A 16,094-nucleotide genomic window follows, 5' to 3' on the forward strand; every position below is an offset into this window, starting at 1 on the left:
TAGTGGCTACTGGAAACACACGTCAAGTGCCTTGTTTTGAAATGAGCAGCCAAGGTTGTTAGGCCAAAGGTCATTTTTCATAATTTAAAAAAATCAGCTATAGACAGAGAAGGAAAATTTAAGAAGAGAAAGAAGCAAATAAGTAAAGCATTAAGTGATTTTTTAAATTTAAACATCCATGTGTGAAATACATATTTCAGAGGGTGAAAAATAAAAACATTATAGAAATACAAACCTGGAGCTGAAGAAAATTATATTGTAGTCCTCCAACAATTGGGCTAAATCTAACAATTCCCCTTTCTTCTGCAGCTGTGGTTATAGCATCCAGGACTTTTTCCAAACTAGAAGGCAACAACATACATCATAGCAAAAGATAAAAATGTCATTGTAACAAACAGCCAACACAAAAATTCAAAATCAATTTATAACACTAAAAAAGTATAAACTTAGCAGATTGCTGCAAGGACACAGCAAAGTTTATGATGACAGTATTGTTTGTTATCGTCTTGTTTCAGTATTCTTCATAAATTCACCAAATCTAATTAAATCACTTCAAGCAGATGGCTTGGAACAAAGAACATAAGAAATCCCAATTCACTCTTGCACAGAAGTGAGGGTAAAAAATATTTATTGCATGTTAACAGTGTACTTCTGTCCTGTAAGAGATACACTACCGAACAAGGCATAATTAATTCACTTTTCAAAGGTAACATCTTACCATGCAATTGTTGTATATCTCCCAGATGAGATAAAGCAATTACATTGTAATTGTTATTGATGAGAACACATTAACTTGTAACTATTAAAAAAAATTAAATGAAAAAAAATAAAATCCTTGAAAATTATCGTTTCAGTAAAATATTTTGAAACCAAACCAACTCCGTTTCTCATCATTGATGAGCATTCTACTAGAAAACAGAACAAGAACTTATTGTGAATAACATAAGTACTTACATGTTCTCTTCACCAACAATACAAATGGCAGATAATAACTTGACTACGTCAGTCATCATGTTAGGCTTCTTGGGATCCATGGCTTTGGCTAATAAAGAAAGGCTCCTTTCTTCACTCATGATCCTTTCTAAGCCATACTGTAATATATAGAAAAAGGGCATGTAATCAACAATTCATAGAATTACAAATAAAAAGACAATGTGACTTTCCTGTAAATTTCATATCTTGGAGTACAATACAGGACACAAGCAAAGTACAGTAATAACTGGCAAGGCTTTTGAGGATACGCCACCTGGGTGCTTCCCCTATAACCCCACTCCATGAGTCCTCCATTGTAGCAAGCAATAAAAAGTAACCAATGAATGAAAGAGAGGGTGGACTGTATCCTGTACTCCCAGTTACAGAATTTGAAGGCAAGTCCAAATTCCTTGTATCTTAATCATGCAGTAGAGAACACAGGCAATGTATTTATAGATACTGGGGCATCACCAAGCAAGTACTGAGAAGGGTGGCCAACAACTAGGCAAAAAGAACTATGCCAAAAGCTCCACATCAACAAGGGTCAGTAAGACCCAACTTTAGAATGCTGCTGCAAAAACCTTGCCGCAGAAAGCCACATCTGCAGAAAATGATTGGACATTCACCTGTAAGAACTTTAAGAAGACATGAACAAAGGACCAGGTGGAAGCCTAACATGGCTGAGCTACAGAGGACTAGTGCTGAAATGCCCAGGAAACTCCCACCGATCTGGTGGAATAAGTGTGTAAAAGTGGAGAAGTTAGGTCTTTGAGAGTGTAAGCACTGGCGATCAGATATTTTCTTCGACTTAAGTAGGGTGTCCCTTGCAAGGATCTGAGGAGAGGAGAGGACAAATAGGGAGTTGGTCTCTCTGTGATATCATGACAAATTCCACTATGTGCTTAACTAAAAACACTCAAACAAAAGATGTATAAAAACTGACGCAAAAATAACATACAATAAATTAAAATTCCCAGAGTGCAGCCGTATTAACACCCCTCAAAAATGAGTACAAAACGAGCCATTTAAAACTCCTCATAAATTACAGTGTTCCACACAAGTTTACATCAGTAGGAAAGTGGTCAAATAATCTTAACAATATACAGGAAAATCCTAAAAAATGTAAATAACAATGTCTTTCAATCCAAAAAGCAATACACTTCGTGTCAGACCAAGTCTTCAAAAATTAAATTTGACAAGTATATAGCTCTTTAACCACTTCCTTACTGGGCACTTAAACCCCCCTCCTGCCCAGACCAATTTTCAGCTTTCAGCGCTGGCGCACTTTGCATTACAATTGCGCTGTAATACAACACTGTACCCAAATTACATTTTTATCTTTTTTTCACACAAATAGAGCTTTCTTTTGGTGGTATTTAATCACCACTGGGGTTTGTATTCTTTGTTAAACAAACAAAAAAAGATGGAAAATTAAAAAAAAAATAAATCACGTTTCATAGTTTGTTATAAAATTTTGCAAACAGGTAATTTTTCTCCTTCATTGATATGCGCTGATGAGGCGGCACTGATAGGCTGCACTGATGTGCACTGATAGGCACAGATAAGGCGGCACTGATGGGGACAGATAAGGCAGCACAGATAAGATGGTACTGATGGGTGGCACTGATAGATGGCACTGAAAAGTGACACTGATGGGCACAGATAAGATGGCACTGATAGGTGGCACTGGTAGATGACACTGATGGGTGGCACTGTTGTGTACTGGTGGGTGGCACTGTTGTGTACTGTTAGGTGGCACTGTTAGGTGGCAGACATGAGCATGCGGCTGCTCTCCTTGATCGGGACCGATGTCCCGATGACAGCCGCCGGTGATCAGCTTTTTTTTTTTCTCCTCACGCTATCAGCGCGAGGAGAAAATAGACGATTACCGGCTCTGTTTACATCACATGATCAGCTGTCATTAGCTGACAGCTGATCATGTGGTAAGGGGTCGGGACTGACCCCTTACTCCAATCTGTGATCCAGCGAGTCTCAAAGATCAGGACTTTTCCGCCAGCTTGCTTAGCGGGGCATCTGTCCACTGATCCCCACTGAGCAGGTGGATGGCTGGTAAATGTTCTCTCTGCTTATGCAGACACAGCCCACCCTCCTTTTTGGGCGGTTGGATGTAAACAGACTGCCTGTCCATTTACACCCAATTATCATCCGATCCCAACTGCTAGATGGAATGGAAACGGATCCCCATCTGTCTGTTTTTAGTGGATCAGGTCAGATTTGATGTAGGCAGGAGTAAATGGACACATTACACCTGCCAATCTATGAAGCTGAATGGAGGGTCTGATCGGGTCCACCTGAAAAACCAGCAGGAGGATCCGATTGGATGGTTAGTGTGAAAGGGGCCTTACATTCCTTCTGAGAAAAAGAATAAACATTGATACATAACATAGGAGGGAGTTTTCAGCTGATTTTCTATCAACAACCTGGGTATCCTAAATCAAGCTTGCCTTTCTTGGGAGAGATAGGTAATTATAATCAGCGAGTGTATGTCCAAATGCCGATTGAGGGAAGCACTTTTGTGGACACACCATTGTTTTTGGGAAGAAGATTGATATGAACACTTTTAAAGGTGGTTGTCAAATTTAATAAAGAGCTACCGTATTTTTCGCTCCATAAGACACTTTTTTCCCAAAAATTATGGGGGAAAATGTCTGTGCGTCTTATGGAGTGAATACTGACCAGGCAATGCCCCGCCTCCCCCCCCCACCATGTTACCGGCAGAAGAGAGGACAGACATCCCAAGCCCCCGCGAGCGCCAGGTGATCTACCTGCTGGGCCTGTCACTCAGGCAGAAGACAGAGCAGCCCGAGTGGCCAAATGGAGTATGGCCGCTCGGGCTGCACTGTCTTGTCTGAGTGAGAGGTGGATGTGATAAGGTCGGGCTGCATTTTATGAGACTGCCCGGGCTGCATTTTATGAGACTGCCCGGGCTGCATTTTTTGGGACTGCTCAGGCTGCAACTGCTCAGGCTGCATTTTATGGGACTGCTCAGGCTGCATTTTTTTGGAGGACTGTTGGGCTGCATTTTATTAGAGGACTGGTCAGGCTGCATTTAATGGGACTGGTAAATATTTTAGTACACCATTTGGTTCAGAATATTTTTTTTCTTGTTTTCCTCCTCTAAAACCTAGGTGGTTACATGGTTACATTCTGGGGGTAAGGGGGCTGTTTTTCAGTCTCTTTGCTTGACCAAGGGGGTGGGCTTGAGGTGGCAGGAGCCCAGGGATTATCACTGTTGTCAGGTTCTAGATGATATATATGATAGTGCATCAGCAATAATCCATGATTGATCCAGATTTACAGGGTGGGTGAAAGTGCTTTGATGTGTGGATGAATAGGGGGTAATAGCTGGATGTCTGATGCTTGCTTCTCCTCGTCCATTTTTAGGATGCTCTGAATGCCTGCCTTTCAGCATTGCAATTCCTGCACCGGCTCTAAAGCACATGCGCGAGCTTCCGGTTTCGCTTTCGGCCGGACTGAGGGTCGGCGCATGCGCGGAAGTATAGACGGCTTACTATTGTGCTGGTCTTTTCTCCCAGCCGCCTCCTACCCGCCAGTACCCTCTTCACTGCATCACCTGTACCCTGTATCAATTAGGACACCGCTTTGGCGCCAAAAACGGACATTAGAGTCAAAACTGATTTTAAGGCTGAGTGAATGGTGCCATGTTTTGCTGACGGATGTTATAGGCAAGTCTGTATAAGGGCTTTGTTAATAGACGGTTATGCTTACTATCTGAGCTATTGTAGCTCATTGAATATGTAATTATGCACTCTATAGATCTGTGGATGAGGAATTTGGATGCAAGAAGAGGCAGGACATATTGGCTAGACAGTAGCATCAGCAGGATATAGGGGTTCACTGGCCACCAGTTGGATGGTAAGTGGTTATTCTCCTATGTATATCCTATTTCCAGTGAATCTTCTATGTTCACTAGTACTTTGTTTTTCAAATATATATTTTTTTTTATTTTCAATTCCAGAGAAGGTACAGTTCAAGTAATACTATGACATAGCACCAACATAAGAGTTTAACATAACAACATACTATCTTTCCAGTACCTGGTGCTGGTGGCAGTAGTGGTCATGAGATACCCATCCTTAACATTGAATACATATTCCAAAGCACACTGCCAATGTCAATGATCGTTAAGGGAGATATCCCCTCAAAATAAAAGACACCTACTGAATGCCACCAAAGCTTGCATTCCACTATTATGGAAAAAAAATATGCCCCCCTCTATAGGGACTTGTATACGTAGGGTGGTAGAAATCAAGAAATTAGAAGACCTAGTTCCCACAGCCCAAAATAAACAAGAAAGGCACTCTAAGGCATGGAGACTATGGAATATGTTCATTCTGTCTAATGAAGGTGTGTCTCTATTGGGATTATAAACAGAAAGTCAATATTGACTGTATGGCTCCATACCATGGCAGCACGTCCATCTCCTCCGAGTTTGACCCCCCTCCTCACTTTTTCCTCACTAGTACTTTTAGATACATTTTTTAAAGGTGACGAAAAAGAACTTATTAGGCAATCTTTTATTTATAGGAAATACAAGCTACTTTGCCCTTCCAAGTATGTGAGCAACCTCATTATCAGCACCAATAAGTAACATTTATACAGTACAAAGGTACATATATATTCTGATAATTTTGTCTTTTGGGTAGAGTAAAGATACTAACCCTATCCCGAGGATGCTTGTGGGACTTTTTTTAGTCCCGCCAGTCCTGCCAGCACACCGCTCCAGTGTGAAAGCCCTTGGACTATCACATTAGAGTGACAGGAGAGGCACTTTGCAGACACTATTTTTAGCGCTAAAGCGCCTGTAAAGCAACTCAGTGTGAAAGTAGCCTTAAGGCCAAGTTCTCTTCAGTATCTCTGGGACTGAAGTGCCAGCAGAATCTTTTAAAAAAGAAACATCTTCCGTGAGATGTTCAAGACTAAGACAGCAGGATAAACAAAAGAGATACTGCTTCTTTGTGAACTCTCTTTCCAGTGGAAAGAGTTTGGCAAATAATTTGGGAGTAAAAATACTATTAGAAGTGATGCAATTATCATAGTTTGCACAATCTGTCTATGAACAGGAAATGTTTTGAAAATATTTTTGCAGCTCTCACTGGACCCAAAGAGGCATGGCAAGACCAAGAATCAAGCTGCACAATGCCAAGGCTCTTGCAGATGGCAATAAAGAGCCTTTCCACATTAGCAAGCATGTGGCATGAAGCTCCTTCAATATAGCAGCATTTTGATGGAGAAAAATCTTCTGCAGCTTCCTCCAATAATGCATTTATGTCCTCACCATTCCCTTCTGCCTGCCGGCAGATCAGGATGCGTCTCAGATAGAAAAATGGGAGTAGGAGAAGAGGAGGGACATTTTTTAACCCTGGACATAGATTATTTGTCCGAGGAGCTCTGACATAGATGCAGAAAATTCCGAAAATGTCACATAGGCCCACTTGGTGTGTTCCTGAAATAGAGCTACAATTGAACGCAGAGATAGGTATTAGAGACAGTTTCTGCTCTGATGTAAAGGATGCATTGTCAGGCTGAGAATGAGAGTTATGTGGGCCTTCAGCAGCGTTCAGCAATGTTCGCCTGCAGTTCTGCAATGACTGCCTTTGGCCTGGTCTCCGTTAAAGCTACATGTGAGGGAGTTCAGCTTTGGGGTACCTATGGAGTAGGGTGTGGCATATAGGGTAAGCGTGTCCAGAAGGAGAAAGCAGCAACCCGGGTGTAGACTGTCCTGCAGCATATTCTCCTGGTAAAAGGGTGTAAGGAAGCACCTGAATACCTTAAAAGGGCTCTAGGTGGAAGTGGCCGTAAACTGTGTGGCCTGTAGCGAGATTAACACCTACTCATCCACCTGAGACTAAGGCTCTGAGTGGCTGAGTTTTAGCACCAAATATGAAAAATGTACACTAAGGTAAAATCAATTTAAATATTGCCACCGTCTTTTACAGGTAACAGTGAGAAGCACACAGGTTGGCCATGTGATGACACTCTACTATAAATAAAGTTCAGCCTTGATTCATCACAGTACGCATACCACAAAAGGTCTTCAAGGATTGGGTTTTCAAAGGGATGGATCACTGCCCTGACTCTGTATATCACCCTATGACTGACTACAACGCATTGCTAGAGGTAAGTGCCAAGGTAAGCACCCATGCGGGATCCACTGCCCTAAGCAACATTAAAGGCTGTCCCCACAGAAAGATTTCTGTGTATGGCTCTGAAGGTTTATTAAGGGTGTTAAAGTTTTACCTCATATGTTAAAAGGGGTGCATTTTCTCACCCAATATGTTCCCATCAGCTTAAAAAACATGTGTACCATCACAGCCATCAAAAGTCTATGAAGAAAAAAAGTTTTGGCCATACTCTAACTCAAGTTTTGAAGTTTATGCTGTATTATGCACCCAGAAGCACATAAAATATAAAAAGAAGAAGAAATGTAAAATGTTTGCAATCTGTTTTTCTAAACAAGATTTATTGAAAATAATTGTCATCTGCACTTACCTGGCACTTTTCTTATATCTTCCCAAATTTCAAAACGGACCCAAATGAATTTATTGCAGTATGCTAACATGAAAAAGTCTCACTATGTAGGATTTTTTAAATACTTGGCAGCATAAAATTAAAGTAGTATTAAACTCAAAAAGCAAACCTTTATTATCTTGCAGCTTACCGATTCTTAGAAGTGATGGCTGCATTTGTTTAGCTTTTTTAGTATTCTTTCCTTTACTTTCACCTATTTTTCAACAGAACAAGCTGTCTGCAGATGTAGCAGGTTGGAACAAACCATTTTACACTGACAAGGATGACAACGGTCAGCTTTTATTCATATAAGACCTTTATCCCAAAAGGAGCAAAACTGTTGCTGCAACTGTCTAAAAAGTTTTAGCTGGAGTTTGTCTTCAATTCGTTTGTGTATCTAAAACTGCTAGTGCATCTACTACACCCCTCCCCCAAGGCTGACAATTTTGCTGTCCAAATGTGTCTCTGTTACTCCTTCATCTAGACTAGAGCATGGGGTAGGCAACCTGGGGCCCCCCAGCTGTTGTGGAACTACATTTCCCATGAGGCATTGCAAGGCTGGCAGTTACAATTACTCCCATTGTATGATGTTTTCTCACAATGGTTAACAAAAGTAGTAAAGTTTAGAAGATCGGAAACATTCAAAATGCAAAACATGGAACATACAACAGTATTTATTATTTACAGCATATAAATTACCTTGTTGTTCATAAATGCCTTGAGGCACTGTATGACTTTGTGCTGAATTTGTTTCTCTATTTTCTCATGGCTGAATGAGAAAAGAAAAATGAGTCATTTTAGAGAATAATATACACACACTAAAAGCATAACATAAATGTAAATATACATAGTGCATATTCATGTACTTGTGGATAAAAATGGTATTAAAGTTTATACACCTGATCAATTGGGGGGGGGGACATATGGTGGAGGGGAAAAAAAAGAGTAATGACCTACAGTAGGGTTTTATTACAGATGCTCAAAACTTTGCATCCTAAAAGGCTATGGAGTTGCAGGTCTTATCTTTTTCCTAATACTACAAATAGGTATTTGTACTGGACTAAGAGATCTCTTTGTTCTACAAAGGGGAGTCACACAGCTCCAGCCTTTAGGATCAGAAAAGGATTGTGGTATAAACGATAAGAACAACCGTGGTACTGTCAAAGTTTTTTTTTTTTTTGCATTAACATTTACATTTGCTGGACAAACTTTTGAGGTTGTTCCTTTCTTCTAAGTCCAAGCAGTACTGATACACCAGGTTTTAGCAAAATGTTAGGTAGGACATTCTCTGACAAAAAGAAAAAAAAAGAGAGACACATCACACTTACACTAAGTGTGGACCTCCCACATATCACTACATATGCTCTGATAAATAAAGTGTAAATGGAAGCAAATCATTTTTTTTAAATGATTGTAGAATAATTTGAACACCAGGTGGGTTTGTTACTATTGTGTGTGTCCCTGTTGGGGAGACTCATGCTCTCCATTTGTCCTGGTGACCATTATCACTGAAAGTGAAAGAAAATCTAATTCCAATCGGGTACTAGTTTTGTTGACCCTAGTGGCCAGAGACTGGGAATTTCCCTCACTTCCTTTTGTGACTATGGGGCAGAAAGTGAAGGGAATCTCTTTAATAAAATACATATGGAGGAAAAAAAAATAAGCCGGCAGGGCTTACAGGTTAACCTTCCTTTGATCTATCCAAAATGTATTTTTTAGTTCTGCTGCTTCTATATAGTATTGACTTTGATAAGCCAAAAGAAAAGTGTGGAGGAGGCTACTGAAACAGAAATTACTTTCTGAAGCCGTCAAAATTTACTAACCTAGATATGCTATATACCTAGATAGGTTATGCGTATTTCATTATATATACCTAGATAGGTTATGCGTATTTCATTATGCAGCTTTATGATACATCCACAGTGTGGAAACCAGCTTCAAACGGTGGAGCATTAAGGCTTAAGCCTAGTACACACTGGCCGAATATCAGGTGGCATCAGCCGTTTCAATAGAAACCAGCTACATTTGGCCCGTGTGTACTGGAGCCACTCCAACAGAAGCCGGCCATCCAGCCGACTTCTGTGGAAGGGGCATGACTGAAAAAGGTCTGCTGATCGGCTCCCGTACAGTGCTCCCAGCCAATGGCTGAGAGCGCTGACTGGAGTGATCTGATGGAAGGGGGGGGGGGTCTCCCTGTCAGAACACAATAGTACAGTAGGGGAGATTGCTGTACAAATGTTGGATCGTTAGTGTACAGTGGCTCCTCCTGAGCTGTTGGGATTTTTTCGTTCAGCCCTGCTGGGTTTAACAGAAAAAAAAATATTAGTGTGTACGAGGCTTTAGGGACACTTTATGTTCCTTTAAAAACTTTTCAAGCACTGTGCACAAACATGCAAACCTCAGGCTGCTCCTTTGCAACAACATAAGGGCTGTGCACAGCTGCCCAATCCGCTGGTGCTGGCCACCACCAAAACATGGACCAAGGATTAGAGACTTCATTTCTCTCAAGTCTCTATGAAACCTCTGGGTTCTAGGACACTGACCAGTCTTTAACTAACCTGGCAAAAACTGTCAAACCAGTTTTATCTGCTTAAGACAAACAATTTGGAGCCCATCTACCAATTCTTCTGAATGCCTACAAAACTGCACAATAAATGTCATTTAACCTCGTAACCTGTCTCAGCCCTGTCGCAATAGGTTTACAGACACTATAGCAGAGTTTGCTCGGTGAGATAGCTTACTTAAATGATGTCTTTGTGCTCAACATCCTCCTCCCTATCCTATCTTACAGAGTCTATCAATTTTGGAGATAGATTTAAAAAGTATATTTGAGAATTAGGGGATTATTCAAGTGCACTGCAATTTCCAGCCAAATTCTATGAAATTGGTCACTAAGGGACTCATTTATTAAACGTGAGAAGAGGAAAATTATAATAAGGATGAATTTACTTGATTGCATTTTCTAAAGACTGAACTTAAAACAATTGGAAATGCTTAGAAATGGTTCAAGGCACAAACCGAACATACATCAGCTGGACAAAGGCGTGTTAAATGCATTATTCAGACCTGCTAAAGAAAAGTATATTTAAACTTGTGTTATCTTCTATATGATTTTGTAGGCTTTGATACGAAGCAATCTTTCAGAACTTGAATGAGGATAGAGGCAATACAGAAATTTAAATATATCAAGGGAATAAGAGGTTTGAAATAAAAATTTTAGAGGATAGAAAGTACTTAAACAAGAGGGCATACAGGAAAGCTAAGGGCTAAGCCCGAGAGTAAAGTGAAGAAGCACTGCATGACTGACATTGGGAACTTCTAGAATAATTGAACATTTAAATCTGTATCAAACATTTAGAGTTCAGAAAAGTGTTACAGAGAAAATTACCTAACTAAACAGTTAACTGAAAAGAAAGTAGCAATGCTGCTAACAAATATGCTTGCATTCTTAACAATGGTGCATAAACCTCCTTGTGCCAACAGAAAAAGAAAGAAAGGGAAATTAGGTCTAATAAGGTACAGACCCAGACACTAAAGTTGGCCATATAGTGATTGAAATTTGGCCAGTTCAGCAGAAATTGGCTGAATGTCGATCCATGTAGGGGCAGGAAGGTTGTACTTCGATCAACTTCTGTACAACAGCTCTGACAGATTTTGCTGCTGGATCAGCACTGCACACTATAGCCTACAACACTGGTCAGTGTATTCTGATGGTGGTAAACCAGAATACAATAGCTCGGAGGGGAGCATTCTCCCCATCCCCATCGAGTATGTAGATGGGGGAAGGTTTTTTTTTTTTTTTTCGTTCAACCAGCTGGTTGAATAAAAAAAAAAAGAAAAACTGACTAATCTATGGGATGTGTAAGCAAAACAAAGGCTAACCCCAATATTCTACAGTTCCACCTTTACCAAACCTATGCAGTTTGTAGCACATAGTAAAAATGCAAGACGATGTCCAACACCAAAAAACAACACCGTTTGCAACATGCTGCACAAAAATGAAGGGAGCTGTGTCCCTCAACGAATATCAGAAAATGGGTTTTTATGTTGAATACGTCATTATTTATAAAAGGGACACAGTCAACATGATAGGATATTCAAAGGCAGTCTATAAAAAGATGGTTGGACACACCCCAACAGTAATCAAAGGGGAAACACAAGTTCACAGAGCCTTCTGCAGAACATAAGGCCGGCTATAGAAAGTTAAAATCTTGGTGGGTTCAGCAGGAATCAGCCGAGATTTGAACTATGTATGGGCAGACTGAATGTACCCAAGTTGATTGATCGATCAACTTGGGTACAGCTAGGTTGCTGCGTTTTACATGTGATTATTATTAGTGGCTGTTATAGCCGCTATAAGTAACCACTGTGTTCCCCCTGCCATATACAGTAAATCATTTTTCATTAAAATGTTTGCGACTATGTTTTTCTGCATCCTTATGATGTCCTCCATCCTCATCCCCCCCCCCCCAATATCTCTGTTTTGGGCAAGCAGTGCAAGCTAGTTGCGGTCATGTGCACTGCTCTATGCACACTACAAAACCTTGGCACCCCAGATGTTTTGGAACTACATTTCCCATGATGCTCGCCTACACTGCAGAGTACATGAGCATCATGGGAAATGTAGTTCCAAATCATCTGGGGTGCCAAGGCTTGCCATCACTGCCATAGTCAATAGTCCCAAGTCCATCTTGGGAGCAAACAATACAGGGTGGCTACATTCCTGCATACAGTGGGACATCAGAGAATGGATGTAGTCACCTTAAAACAGGAAGTTAGATCACAGCAAAAAAATAAATGAATCTGGAATTGGGCAGCTGGTCAAAAGGTCAAAGTTAGGATATCCATGTCATCCCAAATTTCAAAAGGTTGATTGTGAGATAAAACAGGGATTAGTGTCCCTGCAGGATAAGTATAGCCGGAAACTCCACTCCTGCCTGATGAGCTCACATTCATTGTGATGACTTTCCAAAACAGGGGATAAAGTACCTGCCTGCTGAAAAAGCTGGGGAGTTGAGCCACCACACTACAGAAGCTTGAGCCTGTGGCCGGAGTAAAGCACCCTGTCCAAAGACAGCAGGCAACTTATGCACTACCAAAAGAACCTGCTTCTGTTGGATTCTCTTGTGGAACTGTGCAAACAGGATCGCTTTCTGCAAAACACAATAAGGATCAGAATCCTCATACAACTTGTGCAAGCCCTGAGGCGCTGATTCTGTAGTCTTGATACCTTTTCCTTAGGAAGGAGAACCCTTGCCTGCATTGCGTCCAGGATGAGACCTATATACTGGAGGTGATGAATTGGTATTAGGGAGGACTTATGAAAATCCACATACGGAAGCCAAAAAGTTGGCCTGGTGAATGAAGGTGACCACAGAACAGATAGTATCCAGCTGAAACTTTTGGGAGCGCACAAATGTATTGAGGCCTAGCTTGAACAAATACTTTCTTGGGAACTGAGAAAAGATTCACATGGAAGACCCAAAATTGCCCCAATGGAAGGAATGGGGGGGGATTCATCCCTGAGATGACAGAATGTGCATGGCCTTTCTGAGGTCTGCATCAACAGAACATTGAAAACAAAAAATGTCTCGGGAGAAGGGGATGGGAAGATTACCTTGTAGCATGAGGCTACTCCCTTGTTTCATTCAATTATCTGAAATACGTCACCTCAAAAACCCACAAAAGCTAAAAGGCATTAACCCACTTTGAGTACTGCCGGTGGAGGCAAACCCTTGTGGACAAAAAAGTGTGTGGAGGCGAAGAGGAACCTTCAACCTAAGTGGACTTGTACAGGGAAAGGGAGGGAGTGCCCTTGCATTGCGGGTTTCTACGCTTTCAAATTTGCCACAGATGGGTGCTCTTTCTCCCCAGTTGTTTTTAACAATTTAGTCCAGTGTAATTTTAAAGAGTTTATTACGTCATAGCGGGGACTTGTTAGAGGCTTTATCATTTTTAAAACATTTCAACCAGGGTTTTCCATTCATAAGGACAAAGGTGAGAAACCAAGAGGTTTCAGACAATGCAGAATCACAAAGGAACTTGAGAGTCTGGAACACATGCTCCTCTTTAAGGTGCTAAGGAACAGAGAGTCTGGAACACATGCTCCTCTTTAAGGTGCTAAGGAACATTCTTTGAAGTTAGTTCTTGCTTCAAGAACTGGGCCTAATCAGAATGGAGAACCTTGGAATCTTAGTCATATAAGACCTCAGTGGAAGCAGGCGGTGCCTTTAGGCTCCTGCAGTCAGATTGGTTCCCAAGTTGAGCAAGCTGCGACATAAAACCTTCCAAAGTATAGGAAAAGGTTTCTTAATGAGTAAACCATTTAAGCGCTTCGATCAATGGCCATGTGGCAATCGGTCTTATTTCTGCCTGAGATGAGACATGATCCGTGCTTGCAAGGTGGCTATACACTGAGATTAATTCACTGACTTTTGGATGGCTGGGGCAATCAGGCTCTGCTCAATAGTGAATTGTGCTGTAGCAGCAACAATTTCAATGTGCTCAGGAAAGCCCAGGCAAATATGAGAAGTTATGTGATAATTTCCTTTTAAATCATGGACCTAAGAGTAGGGGTCCTAGCAGTTAGGGCAATCCCTTTAAAAGGGGGACAGATAAACCTGAGCTGCAGAACACAGCAAACAACTGGAAAGTACTTCAGGCTTTAGCAATAACAGAGAATAGGCTGTTGTGTTAATAGGAATTCTACTGGTACAGCAAGCCAGCGGATAACATCCTACTTAGCTGAATCTTTAGTGCATGTGTGGGTTATTGGGTTTCATCTGCTTGGGACCTGGAACATGCATCTGCTGTGAATCCACAGGTTTCTAAAGATCTATCCGAACAAATACAGCACACTCCAGTGCAGTACAAGCAATGTTTTAAGAGTGCCTTGGGAAGACCAGTTCTCAGCAACTAATAAAACTTACAGCATTTTAGACACCTGGCCTGAATCTAACAGCAGCTGTTGAATAAAGTGAAAAATCTCCATAGGGACCCTTAGCCCTCATTCACACGAGGCGGACTCCGTTTCCACGGAGCCCGCCTCAGTCTGCCGGCTCAGCGGGAGATCTGTCCGTTGATCTCCGCTGAGCCGGCGGATGACAGGTCCGTCTCTGCTCACTGAGCGGGGAGGGGCTTGTCAGGCGCCACTGCCGCCTATGGAGGGATCGGAATAATAACGGACAGCATGTCCATTTTCATCAGATCTCACCCGATCAGATAGCGACGGATCTGGACGTAGGGCCATCCGTCTGCTTTTTGCGTATCGGACCGGGTCGGATGTCAGCGGACATGTCTCCGCTGACATCCGTCGCTCCATAGGCTAACATGGAGCGCCCGCTCAGGTCCGCCGTCAAAACTGACAGGCGGACCTGAACGGTCCGATCATATGAAAGGGGCCTAACACCAGGAAAGCTGGAGAGAGACATCCATCCTCTTTCGTTTTTTGCATAGTGCTATAACATTCTGTGGATTGCAACATACTGAAGACTGTAGACTGCAACATACTGCTATATACTTTAGACCTAAAGTGTATGTTAATTGTGTCTTTGAAAGAACAGGAGTATAATGTTTTAGCTTAAAGTGGACCTTCAGTCATTTTTTTCAACTTTCCATCTATTAAATCTTCTGCCCTGCCAGTAAATACTTTATATAGCCCACTTCCTGTTTCTTGTCTGGTAAAAAGCCTAAGCTGATGACATCATGCACAGCTCTCTCTCTCACTCTCGTGAGAGTTTGCCGGGGGGGGGGGGGGGGGGGGCGCTAATGAAGAGACAAGAAACATGAAGTGGGTTGTATAAGGTATTCACTGGCAGAAAAAAAAATGTTTTACTGTCAAAAGTGAAAACAACAAGGGCAGAAGATTTAATAGATGGGAAGATGAAAAAAATTACTGAAGGTCCGCTTTAACTAAAGCAATAAACCAGTGTATTGATCATGAGATAAGTAGGGGTTATTACAATTTTAGCATGGAATAACTGCAGAAAAACTTTACTCCAATAAATTATCTAATCTGTAGTTATTTTGGCTACCTATAATATAACTGGGTAGGTAAGTAAATGACATGAAATAGATCAGTGAACATACTGTATCAAGGGGATGACTATTCAGCCAATAGACAGTAGAATTCCTGCTCTAACTAAAAACCAAGTTTCAACTCAAAAAAATCCATAAAGAAACTATTAAAGGGGAGAATGCTAGACAGTATATAAATTGGTGACTGTGATCTTGATCCTAGCTTCACTATTTAGTCACCCATCCTGTGCATATTAGCAATCTTGACACATGCATGTTCCAGGTCGATGGCTCACCAAGCTGTCACTGGAAGATAAAGACAAAAGCTCCAGCGCATGTACCTCCAAACAATTTAGCAATGGCAGCTTCTAACCTGACAGGTTATTTTTAAGACCACACCTATAGCAATAAAATACTATTTTTTGCCATAGCTACTTTAGGACAAAAAGTTACCGTTGGGGAAAAAAAGGAATCTTATTTTTTTTACATGTGCATTTCAAATATGAACCAAATTGTGGAGACAAATCAAAAAAAAAATCTATTGTAAATGAGAG

At 41.3% G+C, this 16,094-nt stretch overlaps 1 protein-coding gene across 1 annotated transcript in view; it reads right to left on the reverse strand.

The window, feature by feature from the left end:
* DIAPH3 (diaphanous related formin 3) overlaps positions 1-16,094 on the reverse strand; it is a 1,160,230-nt gene that overhangs the window by 843,213 nt on the left and 300,923 nt on the right. Inside the window, exons 7-9 of the mRNA XM_073614238.1 lie at positions 8,224-8,293; positions 955-1,091; positions 236-341 (exon numbers count right to left, since the gene is read on the reverse strand). Of these exons, the coding sequence (XP_073470339.1) occupies positions 236-341; positions 955-1,091; positions 8,224-8,293 (313 nt within the window). The remainder of the gene's footprint in view (positions 1-235; positions 342-954; positions 1,092-8,223; positions 8,294-16,094) is intronic.

This window comes from Aquarana catesbeiana, linkage group LG02 (genome assembly GCF_042186555.1).
Source record: "Aquarana catesbeiana isolate 2022-GZ linkage group LG02, ASM4218655v1, whole genome shotgun sequence".
In the NCBI taxonomy this organism is placed as follows: Eukaryota; Metazoa; Chordata; class Amphibia; order Anura; family Ranidae; genus Aquarana; species Aquarana catesbeiana.